Consider the following 21,206-nt stretch of genomic DNA (forward strand, 5'->3'; position numbering starts at 1 on the left):
AAAGGGGGGGGGGGTAAGACGAACCACGTGAGAACGAGTGAAGCTGCTGCCACAAGGAAAGAGTGTACAAGAAGCAGAACTGACCAGTAGGGGAGGGGAGGGGGAAAGGGAACGGGTGAAGGGCGGGAAAAGTCAAACTGGGGCACAGCATGGTGCAATGGTGAAGTGGTATGTGACTTGGCCACGGGATGGAGCTCCCCACGGGCCGCCACGCTCTGAATGGTCACAGGACCGAGCCACACGATGTCACGGTCAGTGTGATGAAGAGCGCGGGCAGCTGTCCCGGGCTGTTGGTGTAACGTGCGGGTCAGTGAATTATCCGTGAACCCAACCTTGGGACAGCGATAGTGACATTTTATTCAAACAAGGGTAGGGGGATGGCCGTACTGCGAGCCGCAATGCTCACTGGCATGGAAATGAAGGCCAAACCAAGAAAACAAAGTCGCCTGCTCTCAGAGGGAATCCATTTTTAACAACCTTTGTAAGCAATATCAAGATGCCTAGGGGAGGGGCTTCGAGGCCCTTCACGGTGGCTAGGTAGGTAGCGACGTAACGCTGTCCCTTTTTCATGCCCTCCCGCGGGAGTGTGTGTTTTTCCCCTCCTCCTTTCATTCATCGCTCCCGCGCCTTCATCCCCAACAACCCGCACACCTCCTCCACCCCCCCCCCGGCACCTCCACCCCACCCCACCCCCACAGCCACCCATTTACCTGTCAGACTGTTGCTTTGCACGTTCAGGTAGTTCAGGTTGGCGGCCAGACCCAGGGAGGGGAGAGGGCCCTGTGTGTGTATGTATGTATGTATGTGTGTGTGTGTGAGAGAGAGAGAAAAGGGTTCCCCATCGGCCCGGGCGCCGGGGGAATAGCAGGGTGGAAGAGTGGAGCAACGATGTGGAGGTAACGAAATGGAAAAGGCGGGAAAGGAGGTTTATCATCAAGGCTTAATTGGGTGTAACCGTAATGTGTTCGTGCGCCCACGCTTTGCTGTCATGGGCTGTTTATATAGCGCACAATCAAGAACTTGAAAGTCCATCCTCCTTACGCCCCGCCCAACTGCTCGGGTCAACCCCAAACCCCCTCCCTTCCTCCCCAACACCTCCCACCCGCAATACCCCCTCCCCTTTCTCCCTTCCTCCACCCCACCCCACCCCACCCCACCCCACAAACACACACACACACACACACACACAAACACACAGACACGCACGCATCGCTGCGCCGCGATCTCCTGCCATCTTCCTTGCCCCTCCGTGCCCTTTCCTGGATTTAGTTGCGAATTTTTAGGTATTGTTGCAATGATGTTGTGCGTTGCCTCCTAACACCCCCCCCCACCTACCACCCCCCCACCTACCACCCCCTCATCTAACACCCCCCTCACCTGCCACCCCCCTCACCTGCCACCCCCCTCACCTGCCACCCCCCTCACCTGCCACCCCCCTCACCTGCCACCCCCCTCACCTGCCACCCCCCTCACCTGCCACCCCCCTCACCTGCCACCCCTCTTACCTGCCACCCCCCTCACCTGCCACCCCCTCATCTAACACCCCCCTCACCTGCCACCCCCCTCACCTGCCACCCCCCTCACCTGCCACCCCTCTTACCTGCATGCCCTTGTTGGTTGCGGATAATCCCAACGGCGGGCCGTTTTCGGACAGGTCCAGAAGTTTGAGGGCGCAGTCCCGTGACATCGCGGGTATGCTGCCGTGCAGCAGATTACCCGCCAGGGAGAGCTGCCGCAGTGAGGGCGACTGAAAGAGGCAGGGAGGCACCGTACCCTGCGGCTCAGAGAAATAAAAAGAGGACGGGTCTTTTATCAGAAAGGTGGCACCTGGGAGCGGGAGTGGGAGGTGGGTTGAGAGAAAAACAGCCCGGAATGCAGCCCGGACATGCGAAAAGTTAAGCCTTTAAAGATATGATATGTAATACGAATAAGATTTAAAAAATAATAATAATAAATTTACGACGAAATAGAGTAAAGTGAGGACAAAAAGAGAGCTTGTTTAGGCGAGTACTCTCTTAGGACTGCGCGCGCGCTCGCGTCATGTCTGAAGGTCCTCACGTACCTTCATGACTTCGTGTGTGTTTTCTCCTCTTTCCTTTTGCCCGATTTCTCCCCCCCCCCTTGCCATCCCCCGAACCCCCCACCCGCCACCTGGGTCCCCCCCAAAAAAACACCCACAGTCAGTAGATTCCTCTCCAGCCGCAGAATCTCCAGTGCCGTACCGTTGACCAGCTCACAGCCCAGTGGACCGCTTAGGGCGTTACGGCCCAGATAGAGGCGGCGGAGGGAGCCTGAGAGAGGGGAAAGGGCTGCGGCCACGGACGCCAGAGTGCCTGCGTGAAATGAGGTAGGGAGGGAAGGGTGGGGAGGGAAGGGTGGGGAGGGAAGGGTGGGGAGGAAAGGGTGGAGAGGGAAGGGTGGAGAGAAAGAGAGAGGAGACAGAGACACGGAGATTTAGGGTTGGTTTCGGAGCTAATGACTGTGGGGGTTTCCGTCGGTTTTGGATTTTTTTGGATGTGGGTGAATACCGAAGTATTGTGCAGGGAAAGGCCTAGGGGGAAGGCGGAAGGAGCGCGGGCGGTAATCCTATGCTGCCCCCTTTCCCCTCCCACCGCTCACCGACTTGGCTGTTACTAGCCCAGTCGAGTACTTGCAGCGCTGGCAGCTGACCCAACTCTGTGGGAAAGGAGGGGCACACGAAGTTGCCTCTGTCGCCGCCGGACAGCACCAACTTGATAATTTGGCCCTGGAATGGGTGAGGGATATGGTAGATGGGAAGGGAAGTGGGGAGGGAAGTGGGGAGGAAGAAAAACGAAGGAAAGAGGGCCGTAAGGTGGGACGGGAAGAGGGGAGGCGGGAGGTGGAACGGAGGCGATGTTCCTTTCGAAGGCGCGCACGCGCACCGCGGCAGGCTCATACATACATACATACATACACAAACATACCGCGCCCTCCCGCGCGCGCCGAACCTGTTCATTGCACATGTTGGGTGGTTGCAGGCACAAGTCCTGCTCCAGGCTGGCGGTTGATGACGTGGCGTTGAGCAGTACGGAACACGAATCCGGCAGTTGATCGTCGTCATCAGGACAGCACTGAGCGGCGATGGCGGCCATTAGGGCCTTATCCTCCGCAGCGAGACGTGTAACTGAGGAGGTCTGAATCTACAGTTTTGGGTTTTGAATGGGGAACACGAAACTATCTGGTCAAGTTCGAAGAGCGTTCAAACTTTTTGCGGATGTTTACTTACCAGCCCACTTCCCGATTAACATTCCTCGCAGCCACAACACACTAAAGCGTGGCGTCTTGGCAACTCAACTGGCAACAAATTCCATCTGGTGTCCCCCACCTTAATGTTGTACCAGGACTCCGCTCCTGCAACCGTTTGGAGGAGGAGCGTGTAGTTGCCGGGGTTCTTGTTGAGGAATGTACGGCTCGCTTGTACGACATCATCCCCGATGCGCTCCTCGGAATGGGACAGCAGTGTGCCGTTGGGCGACAGAAGCTGGCTGCGGCGCACACCGTCGTGGGTCGGGTTGGGTTGGTTGGGTTGGGTTGGGTGGGTTGGGTTGGGTCGGGTTGGGTTGGGTTGGGTTGGGTCGACAAGAGAGGCAGTTTGGGGATGGAGGGTGAGTGGGTGACAGGATGACAGGGAAAAGGAAATGTTGAAGGAGACAAGGGGATACATGGGAGCCCTTGCCCACGTGGCGTAGGGACCTAGTCACTATGACAGCAACCGTATCGTCTGGATGGTCACACGAAGGGGGTCATAGCACTGGCAACGCCTCTTCTTGAGATCCAGAACCCATTGTTCCGCAATGCACTCAAACGAATTTTTAAATCGATGAAATCATTTTTTAGACAGTTGTAGTGTACCCTTCCAATGAAGGTATAGCTAGCTGCAACCCCCAAAGATCAGTTGGCCAGCTGCTTGCATTGCTGCTTGCCCATTTATAACACCATTTAAAATCAGAGTTTTTAGGGCTGCGGTGCCGGTCGTAGCCCCGCAGGGAAAACACTCCCGGACAGTAAAAGTTTACGCCGCAATATTTCTTTTTGGCTTACAGATCTACATCTCCCTTGATGGATTCGACGGTTACGGCGAGATCGTAGTCGGCACCGGAAGGTATTGGGATGTAGAAGCTGCGGTATTCGCGATACGGCAGGATCTCGTACTCTACGAATGGTGGAGGGAATGGTGGAGGGGGTGAGGACGGAGGGGACTCGTTCTTCAGCTTGTTGGGTTACGATGCCCGCGGCGAGGGGCGCCGTGGTTGGACTTGATGGACAGAGCTACCATCGTCCCAAGTCTGCTGTGTGTGTCTATGTGTGCGCGTGTGCTCCTGTGTCTGCTGTGTGTGCCTGCGTGTGCGCGTGTTTATGCGTGTTTGGAAGTAGTGCATCGAAGGAAGGGTTGGCGCTCAGGAGGCGCGTGTCTTTGTGATTGGTGGCGAAGGACGAGATAGACCTCCTGCATTGCGGCTTACGTGCAAGTGAACAAGGTCTCAGGGAGGTTGATGCCTGACATGGCAGGTTAGATCCCCACGGCACGGCCCCTATGCGACGATGGCATTCCTCGGCGTCTTGTCCGATACGGGGTTACGGTACATCTGGCCCCAGGTAGCATGAAAATGGAACGGAGTCCTAGTGCAGGAAAAATTCCACTTACGAAAAAGATCACATGCGGTTGTAGCGCCAAGTGCCCAGCCAGGGCATGCGTAGTCAAGCAAGTTTGTCGTTCCATTGCTCTGAGCTATGGCTGACCAATTGACGCTAAGGCCGAAGATGAATGCAAGTGCTACTATGATATGAAGACTTGATAAAGAGCTGAACATTTGCATGTACACCACGCTGCACGTCTTGGTAGCCTGGTCAAGTGTGAATCGGTGGTTGACCACGAAGCCAACCTAATAAAGAGCCACGAGCCAGCATCTATACGTAATTTAAATTCGTGCCTAGAAGTGAATACAGCCTTTTGACGACTGCCGATGTAAGAGTGTGAACAATCAAGCAATGCCGTCAGCTACAACTGTCAACGCATTTACGATGGCGAAAGTCTTGATTTTTTGCATATAAGGAGCTGTGCGATTTATTTGGTTTATAGGTACATCATATTGCCGGCTGCGTTACTCAGGGTTACGACGACGGGAAGCCCGGGGCAGCTACACTGATAGGGGATGGAGAGGAACGGGGCGCTCGCCCATGCTTGTACGGATTACTTACAAAACACGCCGTTGTAACGATGGGTGTGCACGATGCGCTATTGCATAAAAAATAAATCGCTCTACGGGCCCAGTCCCTCCACGGCATGGGTACTGCAGTGATAGAGTCCTTCGCAGCATAAAAGAGGGCTATTAGAGCATTGTGCTACGTGGCCAGAGTTTCGAGTGCTGGATGAGACGGCAAGGGTGCTAGCGTGCAACTGTGGGGCAGGACTCTGCCTCTACAAACCGCTGGACGCCGCTGGCGACCAGGGCGCTGACACAAACTGGACTCCAAACCACATAAAGCATTTTTTTAGTTTTAAGATATAGGCGAGCGGCAATCTGGTTTCTTTTAACCGTCACGTCGGCGCGCGCTGTTCCTGCCACACTAATGGGAACCCATATTGTGATGTGGGTTGCCTGAACATCCATAGACATATTAATGGGTTTGGCATGATTTCGGGACGTGGGGGAATGCAAGCATTTAATTAACCCCCAAAACAGGGTGGTTTGTGCTAGCCAGGAGAGCGCTATTAGTCCATATATTAAATAGTATCAACATGGTTAATCCTTATTTGTTTAGGCCATGTTTGCCGTCGTTTGGCACAGGTATAGCAGGAGGAGGAAACGACCGGTTTCGGGGCTATTTTTGAAGCTAGAACCTGTGAAGACCAGCGTTCCGGAACGGTTTTTCAGGTAGGATAAGGCTCTTTGACGGATTCGACGCATTTGATAACGCAAATGCTTGGCACCTTGTTCAACATTCCTTGCACTTGACACTTTGACCATCTGCCAGATGGATGCGGAGGACGGGCACGCGTGGGCCTATGAGCTTGACGATGGATTGCCCGTTAACTCAACGTTACATGAACCTGGAAACTTAGTCGGGATCACGGACTTGGCTTCTTCCCGAGTCCCATTCGGCGATGTCACGCGCAATTTTGCCGAGTACTATGCGCCCTTCCTGGAAGTTACGGACGTGAAATCTCCGGACCGTATGTGGCGCCCTTGCACCTCTCGCTTCTCCCCCAACCGGCCTCCTGGCAGCGGAGCAGCTAAGAGGCAGATATGGAACAAGGACCTCCCTCCGCTTCCTAAGCCTGCAACTTGCTATGAGCACATCGTACATGGCTTGCCAAGGACCGGAGCCAGACTTGCTGATCGGGTATGCCCTTGTACCCGTCCTGGGACCGCAACCTGACTGCACGCCTTTAACAACATCACTCCACAACTCCGAGCAATTCCCTTCGTATTGAGCTTCTCCGCTGCGCGCTTTCTTGTTCCACAGGACGCGTCGCCGACTCGGCACACCCCCATCTTATCGTCCGCTATGGCTGTGAAGCCTGTTGCTGCACCAACACAAGCCCCGTCCAGCTCACGTGACCAGGCCGAACTGCTCCGCAACTTCACCGGGAACGAACTCATTGCGCAATCTCACGCGCACACGCACGCGCGGAAGGGCCTTTTTGCAGCCGAAGCACTCCCGACTGCAGTCGTCTGGTTCGACAAGCCTCCCGCGGCACCAGTCTCCGCGTCGCCTCATCTGGGTCTGCGCAACGAGGACGGCGTTGACAGGCTGCCATCGAGTTCGGAGAAGGAGGACGGTGTGGCGGCTGTCGTCGATGAAGCGGATGAGAATGCGGCCGTGGCTCCGCCACCACCCAGCGCCCCAATGGCAAGAGCTCACCGGGGCAATGTGACGGGTACGGCATCTCCGTTAGCCGGCAGCCCAAGGAGGTGAATTCGACAGAGGAGGAAAGGCGACGGCGAGGTCGAAGTGAAGGGTTTCCTGCAAGGCTCCGAACTGTAGGACGGAACAAGGCAATACCTGTGAAAAGTGCTGGGCCGATGCATACAATCGCGCTGCGTGCGAATGCGAGTGCGAGCATAGGGTTTGGATAGGGCTGAGTATTGGCATTCGTTCATGCGCGAGGCAACTCCGTTTTGCTGCGACTGGCGCATATTAAGGGGAAGTGCTAACGTGATGGACGTTGACCCGCTTTTTCCCGCTTGATAACCCATTAACCGCTGAAAAGTGTTTTAAGTTTTATTGTAGCTCACGTCGATTAGTAAATTTGTCTGGCTTGCTGACGCCTGGACGAGTTTACGCGCAGTTAGCTTAGAATTCGGTTAGAATACCGTCGCTTCGCGGAGTAGCAGTTTATTCGTTTGCAGCCCAATCGCACGATTGGGAACATCACCTGCCCGGCCCCATGCTGGTGGCTTCGGTGGTGTATGTGTGGTGTTGGTACCGGATGTAGAATGAGTTGAGGGGGAAGGCGACGATTTGGGAGTATCGTGCGCCACAGACTTGAGTTTGTTATTACGTCCCCGCCTGCAACAACCGCTCCAAGCCCTTTTCGTACACAGGCCGGCGTCCCACCAGATGTAGCCCGCCACTCAAGACTGCGGCCCTGCAGGTGTACACATCCCATTTTCACCTCTCCTCTCCTCTCTTCTATTCAAAGACAAGCAGGTTCACCCGCACCGCTTAAGGCATGGAGCCTCTCGGAAAAGGCAAGCTTGAGCCCATATCAGGTTGTCCCCTGCTTTTCCGCCGTGGCCTCGCAAACCGGAGAGCAGAGCCAACAAAGCGTAAGGAAAGGACTCTTACAACGGCGCTTTGTAGGCCTTGCCTTGCCTTGCCTTGGCCTTGCCTGTCCTATCTCCCTGAAGCAACATGCTGCCAAGTATTGTAGTGCCTGGCGTGGGAGAATTGCTTTCGTATTGGTTTTGGACCGGTCAATCGTGCTTGGAAAAAACCGCGTTGTTACCGCGCCGCTACCGCGTAACCGCAAAGCCAACCGTAACGTTTATCAGCAGTTCCACAAAGCCCACAAAGCTCGACTACAACAAAATGCAACGTCCCAATATGGACATACACATTCACCTTTTTGCAGCCTCCTCAACCTAACGTAGCTGTGTGTGCTTTTTCGCTTTCCCACTCTGCCAGGCTCTCTCCTTCCTGTCATGCATCGCAAAGAAAGCTATAGCACAGCCGTCCAAATATACTCTCCCTTAAGAGCTGTCCGCGGCCACTGTATTGGAACGATAGCTGCGGACAGCTCCCTAAGATCGGAGGAGTGCGTCTCGCCTTCTCCTGTGGTATGGGTGCCTGCTGCCTCCTTCCCCGCCATGCCCACACGGGAAACCACATGGCACTCCCCTCGACTCCCACGCGTCCAAAACACACATACACGCCTAGCCACGTGCATACCAACACCACACATGCAACACCAGACACGCAGGGAGTGAAAAGCCAACGCGAGAGAACGGGAGAGGTCGATGCGAGGGATGAGCGCCTCCGGACTTGGCTGTCAGCCAAGATATAGCCACATGACAGTCCAAAGAGGAGACAGCAGAGAGATGAGTGATACTGCTGCAAAACATGGGCCCCATTTGATGCGGGCTAAGCTCGTACATGTTGTACATCCGCATGCTTTCCGTATTTGCAGTCAAGGTAATCTGCATGCCGGTGGAAGCAGGCTCCCTGCCGCAGCCCGAGTACCGAAGGCAACTACGCACCTAAAGTCAATGGTAAAAATAAGCACAACAACGACGACAGCGCCAGCGCCCTGCACCCAGACTCGTTGTGGGAGTCGGCGAGTCCAAGTCCCTTCCCTTCCTCCTCCGCCCCTTCCCATCCTCATGTAAACGTGCAAGCAGCCGCCGCTGCTACGTGGAAAACCTTACAACCACAAGCTCAACACAATCGGACTCAGACTGAAACAAAAAACATGCAAAGGGAACTTGTGCCGATTGTCTGTAACAAATGTTGTCAAACAACGTGGACTTAGTGCGCGTGCGTGTGCGCGAACAAATGGTAGGTGCGCGTCTTTGTGTGTGGTTGAGGTCATGTATATGCGTGTGTCTCTCGACGTTTGGCTCCAAAGCCCCGTCTTAAACGTCTTCTCCCAAGGCTGTACTCCAAAGCCCAAGTACGACAATACGACACACCACCAACTGCCCCCCCTCCATCTATCCGTGTGTCGCCCTTCAGCCTGTCTGTTGTTCGTCTATATGTCTGTCAATTCGTGCAATTGTGCTGCACTGCTCTGGACCAATAGCTTGGCCTGGGCCCGAGTTAAGATGATCTCCCCCTCTCCCCTCTGCTCCCCTTTTTCACCTTCACTCAACCCGGCCCGCCTACTTCAATACACACACACGCATCGCCATATACGTCTTCGCGTTTCCAAAAACCCTGGGACGCGCGGGCTCCCGCCGCTTCTCGCAGCTAACACCCCGAGCCCGAGCTAAACCATCCCCTGGCATTATGCAGCGCGACCCAGATCCACTGCCACCGCCATAAAACCCCAACGCCGCCCTCTCCTCCTTCCCCCGGGCCCGCCCCACCCCATGCGCCGACCCCAAGAAGATATTACCCAAATAGTGATTTGGTTTGTAGTCATCGCGGTAACGTAGGCAGTTAGATGATCCCGAAACGAAAAAGTAGCTGCCGATGCGGGAAGGGTAAAAACCCGTTTCACCTCCTTCCCCCCTGCCCCGGGGGGAGGACACCAGGCCCAATGGAGAGACTCCTCTGCTGCCCCACGCCCGCCCGCCGCACAATACACGGCAATGCTGTACGTTCGGGTTCTGTACAGCCGCCGGCGGCTACACAAAAGCTTCCTCCTCCTCACGCACATACAGACACGCCAGGTTCGTTCTCCAAACCAAGTCCCTCCCAACGCATACATACATACATACATATATACATACATACGCAAACATGGGACTCTCAAGGGTCCCGCCGCGGCCGTACTCTCCGTACATCATCCACATCCAGCGGCAGCTCCCGGCCGCGTCCGCCGCCGCCGCCACTACCTGGCATGGCTCCGGCGGCCGCCGCCGCCAGCGCCGTACCGCCGCCGCCGCGGCCGTGTCCGTGCGATCTGCTGGCGTCAGGTGCCCCCCCCAGCGTCGCCACCGCTATCAGGATGTCGGACTGCAGTCCCGGACACGCATCCACCATATGTGTGTACCCCTCCGTCTTCATCACGGCCGCCAGGTTACGGGCCACGAAGTCCAGGCACACCTACACACGAAGGTGTCGTGTTTGGTGTGTTATGTTGTGTTGTGGTTTTTTGCTATCTGGTGAGGTGCGAGGTGTAGAGTGAGGTGTAGAGTGAGGTGTAGAGTGAGGTGTAGAGTGAGGTGTAGGGTGAGGTGTAGAGTGAGGTGTAGGGTGAGGTGTAGAGTGAGGTGTAGAGTGAGGTGTAGGGTGAGGTGTAGAGTGAGGTGTAGAGTGAGGTGTAGAGTGAGGTGTAGAGTGAGGTGTAGAGTGAGGTGTAGAGTGAGGTGTAGAGTGAGGTACGAGGTGTAGAGTGAGGTGTAGAGTGAGGTACGAGGTGTAGAGTGAGTGCGAGCGCAGGACCGTGCGCAGGGGGAAAAGGGAAGGAAGGAAGAACATCGCTTGTCGGCTCGTGAAGTCCTTCTCGTCTGGTGGTGGTGCTCACGTGCGGCACCGGGAGGGGGAAGGTGGCCAGGGAGGGGGAGAGACGAACCACGTGAGAACGAGTGAAGCTGCTGCCACAAGGAAAGAGTGTACAAGAAGCAGAACTGACCAGTAGGCAGTTTTGAAGGAGGCGACCTCGGGATGCTGTAATGATGACGACCGCGGAAACCTACCTACCTACCTACCTAGCCGCCAAGACTAAAATAAGAGCGGAAGAAAAGCAGTAGAACGAAGCCGTAAAGAAGTAAAGGTTGGTGTAGAGGCGGCGAAAAAGAACTGATGACGTGAGCTGGAAAAAAGGTCGCCGCCGGCCTGGCGGCGGCATTGAAAAGGCTAGACGAAAACTGGCTGATAAGCTGGTTTTAACAAGCTGACCCTGGGGGTGTGTGTGCTGGTGTGGTGGTGAAGAGGTGTGGTGGTGAAGAGGTGTGGTGGCGAAGAGGTGACGGACGGGCAGAGAGCGCTTCATTAAAGCTTCAATAAAGCAACGTCGAGGAATGGAAGAAAGAAGCAACTCATATATAAATCCTCCCGAGAAACCAGATTGTATGTTGCTGTTTGAAAAAACAAAAGGTTATTATACAACTTATTATAATCAATAGGCATAGAAGTTGCTTTGACTACTCACTGGAAAGGCTGGAAAGGCTGGAGGAAAACATTGAAAGACGGGAGGAAGGTATAGAAAAAAAATCCTCCACCATCCCCACCTGCCGTACATCCTCTACCACCAACAATTGCCGTACCTTCTTAAGGTCCTCCGAGTGGTTCCTGTCCGCCAGCGCCAGAGTGTACGACACCGTGTCGACCTCCACAGTCTCACACAACCGCCGCTCGCAAATGCTCCGAAGCCGCTCCAACTGCATCTGGTCGGCTGCCGCCAAAAGGTGCTGCGCCATCTCCGTCTCAAGGTTCCCATCCTCCATCTGGGTGTCGTACATGCCGTATGTATGACACGGGCAGGCCGTCGTACACAAATACGTGAAGGCAATGGGCAAAAAAACGTGGATGTGGTGAAAGGGATGGATTGGTTGATTGGGGGAATGTGATGACTGACGGGTGGAGCTGCACCAAGTGCCTGTGGCGGAATCAACTTTACGACAAAACGCTGTACGATATTGAATTCTTATTATCAAGGATTGGGTTCTACGTGTTCGTGTCCGGCAGCCATCCTTCCTGCCACAGTAAAACGACGCAGGTACAGCACACCGATACCCATCCGACAAATCAACAACAAGCAAAATCATTTCACCGATTTCCCCGAGTCGAGCATGTCTGTCTGTCTGTCTGTCTGTCTGCCTTCCTTTTCCTGCCCCTTCCCCCCCTCCTCCAACCGCACTCACCCCCTCCGGCAACGAGTCCGTGTACACGTAGTGCAAAAGCGCACGAAACACAGGTGCGCGTATGTCCTGTACGACAGCCCTCCCCGCCCTCCCTTCCCGCATGCTGCTGTTCAGCAGCGAATGGAAGTACTTGGACCGGGCTTGGAGCAGGTACTTGTGCGTCTGGACAAGGATAGGGAATTGCGGGGCGGGGGGGCAGGGGGGGGGAGTTCGACGGGGGAAGCGTGCTGTGGAGGTGTATGTCGGCCTAAATGACACACGTCCTTCACGCACCTTCACAGCACGTCACTACCACCCGAACCACCCGGGACCAGGTAGTTGTCAATGTGCACTCAACAACACCACACACTACACATCCATCAAAGGAACCAAGCCCCCCCTTCCGACAAAGCTAGGGGCCAACCTGACCCCCTCTCCCCCTGAGACACACAGACAGACAGACACACACACAGACAGACAGACACACACACAGACAGACAGACACACACACAACCCGCTCCGGCAGAGCGCCACTCAATTTGACTAAACCCAAAGTCCTTAACGAACCAAAACTCTTAGTCCGTTAACCCCACAACACGCCCCAGGTGAACTAATCCCACCTTGAACTCCTCCCCGTCCGCCACCAGCGTCACATCCGCCCCCTCCCCCGTCTGCAGCAGGCCCGCCAGGTCTGCTCCCAGACAGGGCGGCGGCATTCTGACCAGGTCGGCGGCGCTGCGACCCCCCGAACCCCCTCGCATCAGGGCACCACCTGGGGGGGGGGGAAAAGAGAGACAGACAGACAGACAGACAGACGGCGCTTACGTACACACATGCATACATACATACATACGGGTTCCCAATCTCCGTACCCCAGCGGCGCTCACTCACCACTGGATACAACCAACTCGATGGTGTAACGAATAACTACCGTGTCGTTAACCAAATAGCCCTTAGTGGGATCCTCCAGAAGGGACCTCTTAACGAACTTCCGGTAGCCGTGACAGTTGCGGGCGTTGGGATCCTGTACGTCGTGACCGTTACCACAGGCGTGGGAGGAGCAGGAAGCAAGGCGCGAGCATTTCTTAAATAGTACGGCACATACACCACAGGTGGTGTAGTACGAGATATAAAAGTCAATATTCTTAAAAGAAAGGGTAATAATGCTGGCCACCATTCACCTGACCCCTTAAAACCTTAAGAAAAACCCCTTAATGAGTTTACAAATAAATGTGTGGCATTTCGATTATCTTAGAAAAAAAGATAATCCCCCTCCGTAACACCTTCGTAACACGACATGAGGTGCATTGCCCGAGCTTTAACCCCCTCTCCCCCCGCTCCCCCCAACCCAAAACACACATACACGAGCGCAAAATAAAACCCACCTGTCTCGCACAGCTGATCTTCACCGCCCCGGCATCCCGGGTCCGACCCTTCGTCAGGTCCCGGCCCTGACCTGTTGGGGGTTTGGGAGGTTAAGTTTGTTGGGCGGGAAATTTTCAAATTTTTTAAAATTTGAATGGGGAGAACGGTGCTAGGGAGAAGTCGACTGCCTGCTAAGATGTCTCAGCTGCCCAGCTGCCCAACCGGAGTCCACCATTCTGAGGGCCAGGGCTGTAGATGACGTAGGTGAGGGAGAGTGAGGGGGAGAGAGGGGGAGAGTGAGGGGGAGAGAGAGGAGGGGGAGTTCGCGCGGCCCACTAGTGGGTGGTGGGTGCATCCGCAATCGCACCCCCAGGGGCTTACCACCTATTCCTCTGCTCCTAAGGAGGAACACAATTCTATAAACGCTACCCCCCCCCCGTAACCCGCTTTTCTCCTCCCCCCCCCGGCTCCCCCCCGCCCCCCTTCGCGTCCCCCGCACCAGTCTGGTCCACCAGAGTAAAACGATGGAAAGCTCGGACCGCCTTTCCCTCCGTCGTACTCACGATACCCTAGCATGGAGGAGCAGTACGGCATGCACACAAGTACATTCGCAATCCCACAAACGACAGGTACAGTGGCGGGGAGTGTGTGTATGCGTGTATGTATGCGTGTGTGTATGAGGGGAATAACGGGGTTATCGGGGAAATAAACGCAGGGTCGCTAGCACCACCAGCACCAGCACCATGGGTCATTGGGCGATACCCCCCTCCCCCCCAAAACACACACGGTCCCGCAAACAAACCCGACGTCTCCCGGGCTGATGACAGCCCGTCTCAGCTCTCAGACTGAGAGAGCTCCCCCCGTACTCACAAACACACGCACACACATACATACACACGTACCTGGGGGTTGGGGCCTTCCCCGATTAGCGCCACGAACAGCGCCGCGTACTCGTTCTGTGTGGCAGCAGGCAATAAAAGTGGCAGAAAGCGGCAATCGCAATAACATTCAGCGGCAGTAGCAGCGGCAGTAGCAGCAATGTTGTCAAACAAATGGTTCAAGTAACCCTAAAACCAACCGACGAATAAATGTCAGTGGAAACGCAGCAGCGGCAGTACCACTGGGAGGCGTTAGCAATAGCAGCAGCAGCAGCAACAGCAGCGGCAACATTACTCAACAATAAAGGCCATCAGTTTCAGTAGCGGCAGACTTGTTATATCTGCGTACTAGCCATCAGTTTCAGTAGCAGCAGCGCCCACGGTTCCTTCCTTCAAGCGACCAAGGGGCCAGAGGGACAAACCTCCCCGGACATCATCTTCTACCGCTCGTATACCTTTTTTCCTCACCCTACCAAAGGGATCACACAGCCAGGGGGCATGACGCCGATGAATCTGGGTACGTGCCTGTCTGTAAACTTTGTTGAAAAATCTCCTCTTCCGATATAATACCCTGCTGTCAGTATCTGTTTGTCCCCGCTGTTTGTATCTGCCTGTGTCTGTATGTCAGTCGGTGTCTGTTCGTTCTCCCCCTCGAGCGCCAACTTACCAACTAACTGCAACTAACTAACCACCCTGACAAGACCATCCAGAGCCCGGCTCCAAACGCCCAACAACAAATAAATGGCGCCAAAAACCCAAAAACAACAACTACTCGCAAACAGAAATCAACCCAAATCACAAAACAGTCGCAAAAACTCACTCACAGCAACCATGACAACGCAGCAGTAACCACCAACCGCCAACCACCAATCCCAGTCTCACCGTGGTGTCTCGTCGCTGCTGGCGGTGCATAGGGCCCAGCTGCGCAATCATACCTCCAGGGTGAGCGCCCGCGTGGTGGTGGTGGTGTGGGTGCGGGGGGTGCTGAGCTGCAAGGAGCGCGGCGGGGTGCCCCACACCCACACCGTCAGCAGCGCCCACGGGGGGCCCGCCGCCACCACCACGGGCGTCAGGGCCACCTAACGGGCCTGGACCCGCAGGGCCGGGGGGAGGTGGCAGACCGACGGCGTCCAGAGCTTCATCTCGACCTCCAGGGAGGGCGGCAACAGCCGCCGCCACAGGTAGCGCTACCGCGGCTGCGTGCGCGCCGGCGGCATCTGCGGTTGGGCCGTTGCCCATCGGACCCTCCGAAGAGCTGCGCTTCCCATCGGGATAGAAGAGAAGCACCTGGATGAAGCCGCATGATTGTTGTGAATTGCAAGAAACGTGTTGTTTCGTTGGCGTTACTGAGAATGGGACCCACGACGCAACTGCAGAGATGCAACGTAAGGAGAACGACGGTAAGGCCAACAAAGGACTGACGATGACGCTGGATGGTCTGGGTTACGATATGGAAACTGATGTGCTGACAGGACGTATCGCGTTTTTGGGGCCCGAGAAACTAGCAATGACTGGACAACTTGCCGTCAGAGTACTCACCCACTCGTGGCCTCCAACCACAAAGCGCTCCGATGCAATGGGTTCGCCGTCACCGATACCCTTGATTAGGCTGTACCCAACAATAGTGTGCGTGTGCTCACCTGAAGGTTAGAAACAGTGCAAGGGTCGGCTTCAAAAAGGAGCGTACGTTGCAGCTCCAAAACGTCCCTTCGCTAACTCACCAACAATAGTATCTGTTACCGTCTTCGATGCCGTCCGCTGAACCGGGTTTGCCGTGGCCATTCGGCAACCCAGATATTAACGTGAAACTCTTATACGGGTATCTTTAAGAAAAGGCGTACGAAGGATGCTATGAAGATGGATAGGACGTCTACTAAACGCCTTCTGCAAGACTCTGTACTTGGGCTCGAGACGTCTCGTACAACATGAACGTTCTCTCTTCGCTGAAAGCTTCTCTATCCGGTCCTCATACACATCCTTTTCCTTATAATGATGCAGTCTCTTCTGTTGGACTCCTTCCAAGATGCTCAAAGACCCTCTCCACAGCGGACCTGGAGAACTCTGATGTGCCGCGTTTTTCTTCAGCTGGAGGTGGCCATAATTACGTATTCTGGAGCTCTTTCAATAATTGCTCCCGTGCAATGGACGCGGAAGGTGGGGAGTAGCGAGGCGACCTTGAGTAACGACAGTTCCTTACAGGCGTGCTCTCCAGTGGCGCAGCATGGAGGGGTTGCCATGCTAGCGCTTGCAACAGCACTCCACATCGGACTTCATGCAAAGTCGGAGAGAATTTTAGAAGCCGTCTTGTATGCTCTTCTGGTCGGCGATGTTGCCCACCTTGCAGCGGCAGTGCTTATGGCAGCCAACGACGGCTGGCAGCTCGACGCAACTAACACAGCGGGAGTCATTTTTACAGCATTGTGTATCATGGTGCGGTTTCTTCTGTTGCGTGAAGTATGGTCGCGCAAGCAAGCGCGACCCCAAAAGTACGCCGCGCTGGCGGATGAGCTTGACAGCTTCCAACATGTTTTTAGGAAGTCCGTGGAACTGAACGCGGCTTACATGGCTCAGAAATCCACTTCCGGACCGACCGAGCCCGTGGCTGGGCATGATGACACTGGCCTTGCGCCTGGCAGCTCCAACGCGGCAGGTTTTAAGGAGGATTAGGAGGCCAAGATGGCCGACCGTCGTGAATCTTACACACATCTCTTTCTCTCTCACTTTTCCTTCCTCGGTGTATGGGCATTGCCATGAGTGTCTACATACAGAGTCCGACGTGCTTCGGTGGCTGGGGTGTGGGTGGTCTGGTGCGTGTGGTGGCCATCTTGGTGAAGGGCCTCCCGCTCGCCAGGACAGTGCATTCCAATCAGGTTAGGCACCGGAGAAATGCACCCGGAAGCGAATTTTTTTTCGGTATTTCGCCCCCACACATATGTGATACGCATGTCAAACATGCCAGGTGCGGCTGCGGCATCACACATGCCGGCGGCGCGGGTTTGCTGACCTGTGCAACTGTATGAATATATGTATGTATGTGTGAGTGCGTGTGTTGTGTGTTTTACTATATGCCTGCCTACCGGTAGTGGGACATATGCCCTGAAGCTTTCGTTATTTTCATTTTTCTTTTTTTTTATGAAATAAATAGACCCGCACGCGCACATGTAGTAACCCTGCTGTGAACATGTACGGAAGGTGCTACACGGTTGTTTGAGGCCGTTTGCCGTTTCTCGTCTAACAGCCGCTTGTCAGTTGGAGGTTGAGGGTGAGGGTGAGCAGTCTTGGCGTAAGTGCTGCATTTTCCACTCCACACAACACAGAAATACACACACACACACGTTGCCGGTGTCGGTGTCGGTCTATCCATTGATTTGGGGCGAACAACTGAACCCCAGAACGGAGGACTGTGGGGGCTAATGATAATGGTGGTTGTGGATGTGGATGTTCCCTCCGTATATTCACGGCGGTCGCGACCTGCAGCCAGCGGAAATGTGAAGGTGGGTGGGAATGGGCGCTGTGTTGCGTGACATCGATCGGTTGAGCTGGAGGATAAATACTGGCACTGGCGATGTGTTTTGGTGGTGTTGATGCGCGTGTTGATGCGCGTGTTGATCTATCTCTAGGCGCTCTGGACGGTTTGCTTTGCTCGGCGGATGATGCTCGGCGTGAAGCTCGCAGACAGATTCAGCGGGTTGAGGGAACAGTTCACTGTCTTAGGTGCTGTGCTGTTGAGTATGATAATTGATTATGTAATGAAAATATTGACATCACAACATAAAAATAAACACTTGCAGTCGATTGGGTCGGGTGGGGTGGGGTCACCGATGGAAGCGCGGGGGGCCCTTACACGCCCCACCTGTAACGCTGTGTGCTGCAGTAGTGAAACCAATCGCATCTGTCTATAGCGCGTGTGATCCTTGTTAGCATTGACACGTGGACTTTTTGGCATTGAGACGAGTGTGGTGGTGATGGTGGTGGTGATGGTGGTGGTGGTGATGGTGCTGTCGCCAGTACGTTGGGGATCAGTTAGGGTTAGGTGGGATCAGGAGCGGCTTTAAAGGTGCGTTTTTGAGTTTGTCTGACGTGTTGCGATTATTATGTGGAGTACCGTAGTACCGCGATTGGAGGGCGCGATAATCGTCGCGTGTTCTGCGAGAAGCTGTTTGGTTGCTGCATGTGTACGTATGTACATATGTATGTATGTACGCATGTTTGTACGCATGTTTGTACGCATGTTTGTACGCATGTTTGTACGCATGTATGTATGTGTTATGCGCAGTGTCATATCCGCCAGTGTTTAACTCGCCTGGTGGGCGCGTGTTGTTGGGTGATGGTGATGGTGGGAGAGCTTTGAAGAGTTGTGCAGTTCAATGACATTTTGATGATACCACTACTCCTGCTATACTCCTGCTACTGCTGCCACTGATATATTGGGGTCCATTGTGCCCCGACGTCCTCAATCCTTGGTAGGTAATGTTGGAAATAAAATAAGCTTTTTAAACGTTTTGGGGTCTGTTCATTATTTTTCTGCTGGTTTGCCTGTCGGTGTGTCGGTCTGGCTGCATAATCTGACGCGATTAGTCCAGCACCTATGGTGTGTTACGGATCGTAACTGTAGCAGTGTCTGGCAAAAGTTGTGTATTGATCACGGCTGGTTGCATTGTCGTCGGGTTCCACCGCCGTACCATTCATCTCGGAAAATGCCTTTGTAGCGTCCTCGGCTCGGCATGGCTGTGTGCAGTGCGCGAGTGGCGGTGTGTCGTGCCGTGTTGTGCATGTGTGCCGAGGAGTGAGAGTCGTTGCTGATTGATGTCCGGAAGTGGCAAAAATGTGATTTGTGCAAAATTGGTGTTTTGTCAGGAGGCACTGCTATATCCTTCAACACACGTGCGGTCCATCATTGGTTCAAGTAAGTACCCCGCTCTTGTATGGCGGTGTTGTATGTGTTGTTATGTTCTCACGAAAACTTCCGGAGATATATTGCCAGGCAAAGCAAGGAAAGGAGAAGAACGGACTAGGTTCCTTCAATTTTGGAAATTATTATGAGAGTGATGGACCTCAGGCTTTGACAGAGGTGTAGAGCTGATGAGAGCTTCCTGCGGATGGGGGGTGGGTTGGGGGGTTTGCGCTTTAATTCCTGCAATGGCAAAAAACACAATGTACGGATGCTCCATGCTGTGACCACCGAGATTTATATTCCTAGAAATCATGTCTTCGAATCGTATGTGGCGGTTGAAGGAGTAGGAGGATAAGGCGCATAATGATGATAATAACGAGGATGATGTCGGTTTGCGTTGTTTGCTTCGTTGGGCACCAGCTGCTGCATGTGTCGCGCGATTAGCCCAGCAGTACCAATTAGTCGAACGAGTCCTGCGGGCTTTGTAACGAATAAGGAATTGATGTATTGTCCGTTCAGCATGCAACTCTTCAATCGCATCTTTTCAGGCGGTGAAATGAGCACATAGCTGCAGCCTCGGCCCCATCCATCCCACCGGCGTGACCATCGGGCGGTGGTTGGAAATGGTAAGCCGTCTGCAAGTGATGCGATGGCTTTATGTTGTGAGGAGCAAGATTTTCATGTCCCGCTGCCGGCGTGAAAGCACGTGTCAGAAAGGGTGGCTTGCCGATGCTTAGAGTTTAAGGCATCAGCGCAAACATCAAAGCGCACATAGAGGAAAAATGCTCAATGACATATTACGCAGACTGTAAGGATTGATATTAAGGTGCAAAATTGCTGGTATTGTGATTCCCTTGACTGTGCTTTGCATAGGTATACCTGCGCTGGTAACCTTACAGGTACGGCGGCCGGATCCAGCTGGGCCGCGGCCAACTGTAACAAAGCCATGGTAGTGAGCCAGCGCTACGGCTATTAACGTGCTGCTTTAGATGAATCTCGAAATGGCGTCCTTCTCCGGAGGGTAACGTTTTCCTGGTAGGCGCACCCTCAAGAGCAGGTCATTCTTTCGAAACTATAATGGTAAGTAATATCATAGTATCCTTGTTGACTGTTATGAATTTTATCTAGCTTTTGTTACCTCAGGGTAGTAACTGCCCGCACTCCTCGAAGCGGAGTTTTATTAGCAAGCTACGGGAAAACATAAAGGCCGCTAATGCTCCTTTATTGATATTTAACTAAATCATTATATAAAAATGCAAGAAACGGGACAGGAGCAACTGCAGCGGGGAACGGTTTGCAAACCAATACGGACGATATCTGAAGCTGCTTCTGGGCGTCGGCGGCTCATGTTTGGCAAAAATGTTCAACCAGTATTGGACGAAATGCCGCCTGAGTCAATTCCTCCCTTTTATGGACCTTACAAGTATCGGTGTGCCATCTTTGTCCTCATGCTGCAGGACCACGCCACGGCAACTATCATCCGTAGTGGCCTCGCGATGCCACCTAGTCGCACATCCGTGGCCCGATTGGGTCAGAACCAGGCGTCGTTCCGAGGGGGAACGCAGGACGTGGGCGGCATGCTAATGGGAGATGACAACCGACTGTACGGCGCAGCGTTCCCGGGCTCTCCCCTTGTAGCAGCAAGGTAAGAGGTCCCCCTATGCAACCGTACATGACAGCAATAGTAGTGTGATAGCTTGCAATGGATTTCCGTACACGACGAATTGCCGTACAGCACCTAACCGACCTTGAAACTTGCACTTAAGTACGCCAACCCCCTACCCCTGTTTTTAAAAAATTATCCCAGGATTCGGCCGCACTCGGCAAATCCGACCTTCCGGCCGCTCAGTGCCAGTGCTGCTGGTCATCAAGTTAACGGTCAGGCCTCCCAAACCAATACCAATAAAGGTAATTACAACGGTCAAATAAGCAACCGCTCCAACTACCATGTCTCCCAGCTCCACCGGGCCAGCAGCACGCCGCGAGACCGGGGGACTGCAGTGCCGCCTGGCGGCGGCGGCGGAGCCGGCGGCGCGGCGGCGGCGCGGAGCGTCTCCGTCAACCGCGGCGGCGGAGCAGCCGCGGCGACGACGG

At 54.4% G+C, this 21,206-nt stretch overlaps 4 protein-coding genes across 4 annotated transcripts in view; 2 read left to right on the forward strand and 2 right to left on the reverse strand.

The window, feature by feature from the left end:
- The window catches only part of VOLCADRAFT_118815 (uncharacterized protein), a gene marked incomplete at both ends in the record, with an annotated part of 19,236 nt that extends 12,452 nt beyond the window's left edge, over window positions 1-6,784 (reverse strand). The window contains 8 exons of the mRNA XM_002954638.1: window positions 711-780; window positions 1,601-1,747; window positions 2,179-2,333; window positions 2,620-2,746; window positions 2,946-3,092; window positions 3,347-3,506; window positions 4,063-4,174; window positions 6,652-6,784. Of these exons, the coding sequence (XP_002954684.1) occupies window positions 711-780; window positions 1,601-1,747; window positions 2,179-2,333; window positions 2,620-2,746; window positions 2,946-3,092; window positions 3,347-3,506; window positions 4,063-4,174; window positions 6,652-6,784 (1,051 nt within the window). The remainder of the gene's footprint in view (window positions 1-710; window positions 781-1,600; window positions 1,748-2,178; window positions 2,334-2,619; window positions 2,747-2,945; window positions 3,093-3,346; window positions 3,507-4,062; window positions 4,175-6,651) is intronic.
- Window positions 6,785-10,122: 3,338 nt separating this feature from the next.
- Window positions 10,123-12,697, reverse strand: VOLCADRAFT_42798 (uncharacterized protein; the record flags this gene model as incomplete). The annotated part of the gene is made up of 4 exons (XM_002954639.1): window positions 10,123-10,236; window positions 11,400-11,579; window positions 11,997-12,158; window positions 12,596-12,697. Coding segments are annotated over 4 exons (558 nt in total), but the record flags the coding sequence as incomplete, so codon positions are not given.
- Window positions 12,698-16,143: 3,446 nt separating this feature from the next.
- Window positions 16,144-16,885, forward strand: VOLCADRAFT_95498 (uncharacterized protein; the record flags this gene model as incomplete). The annotated part of the gene is made up of 2 exons (XM_002954572.1): window positions 16,144-16,372; window positions 16,563-16,885. The coding sequence occupies 2 exons, from the start codon at window positions 16,144-16,146 to the stop codon at window positions 16,883-16,885; spliced, it is 552 nt and encodes a 183-aa protein (XP_002954618.1).
- Window positions 16,886-20,365: 3,480 nt separating this feature from the next.
- VOLCADRAFT_95499 (uncharacterized protein) overlaps window positions 20,366-21,206 on the forward strand; it is a gene marked incomplete at both ends in the record, with an annotated part of 7,255 nt that continues 6,414 nt past the window's right edge. Inside the window, one exon of the mRNA XM_002954573.1 lies at window positions 20,366-20,757. Coding sequence (XP_002954619.1) covers window positions 20,366-20,757 — 392 coding nt within the window. The remainder of the gene's footprint in view (window positions 20,758-21,206) is intronic.

Source organism: Volvox carteri (assembly GCF_000143455.1).
Source record: "Volvox carteri f. nagariensis unplaced genomic scaffold VOLCAscaffold_44, whole genome shotgun sequence".
Classification (NCBI taxonomy): Eukaryota; Viridiplantae; Chlorophyta; class Chlorophyceae; order Chlamydomonadales; family Volvocaceae; genus Volvox; species Volvox carteri.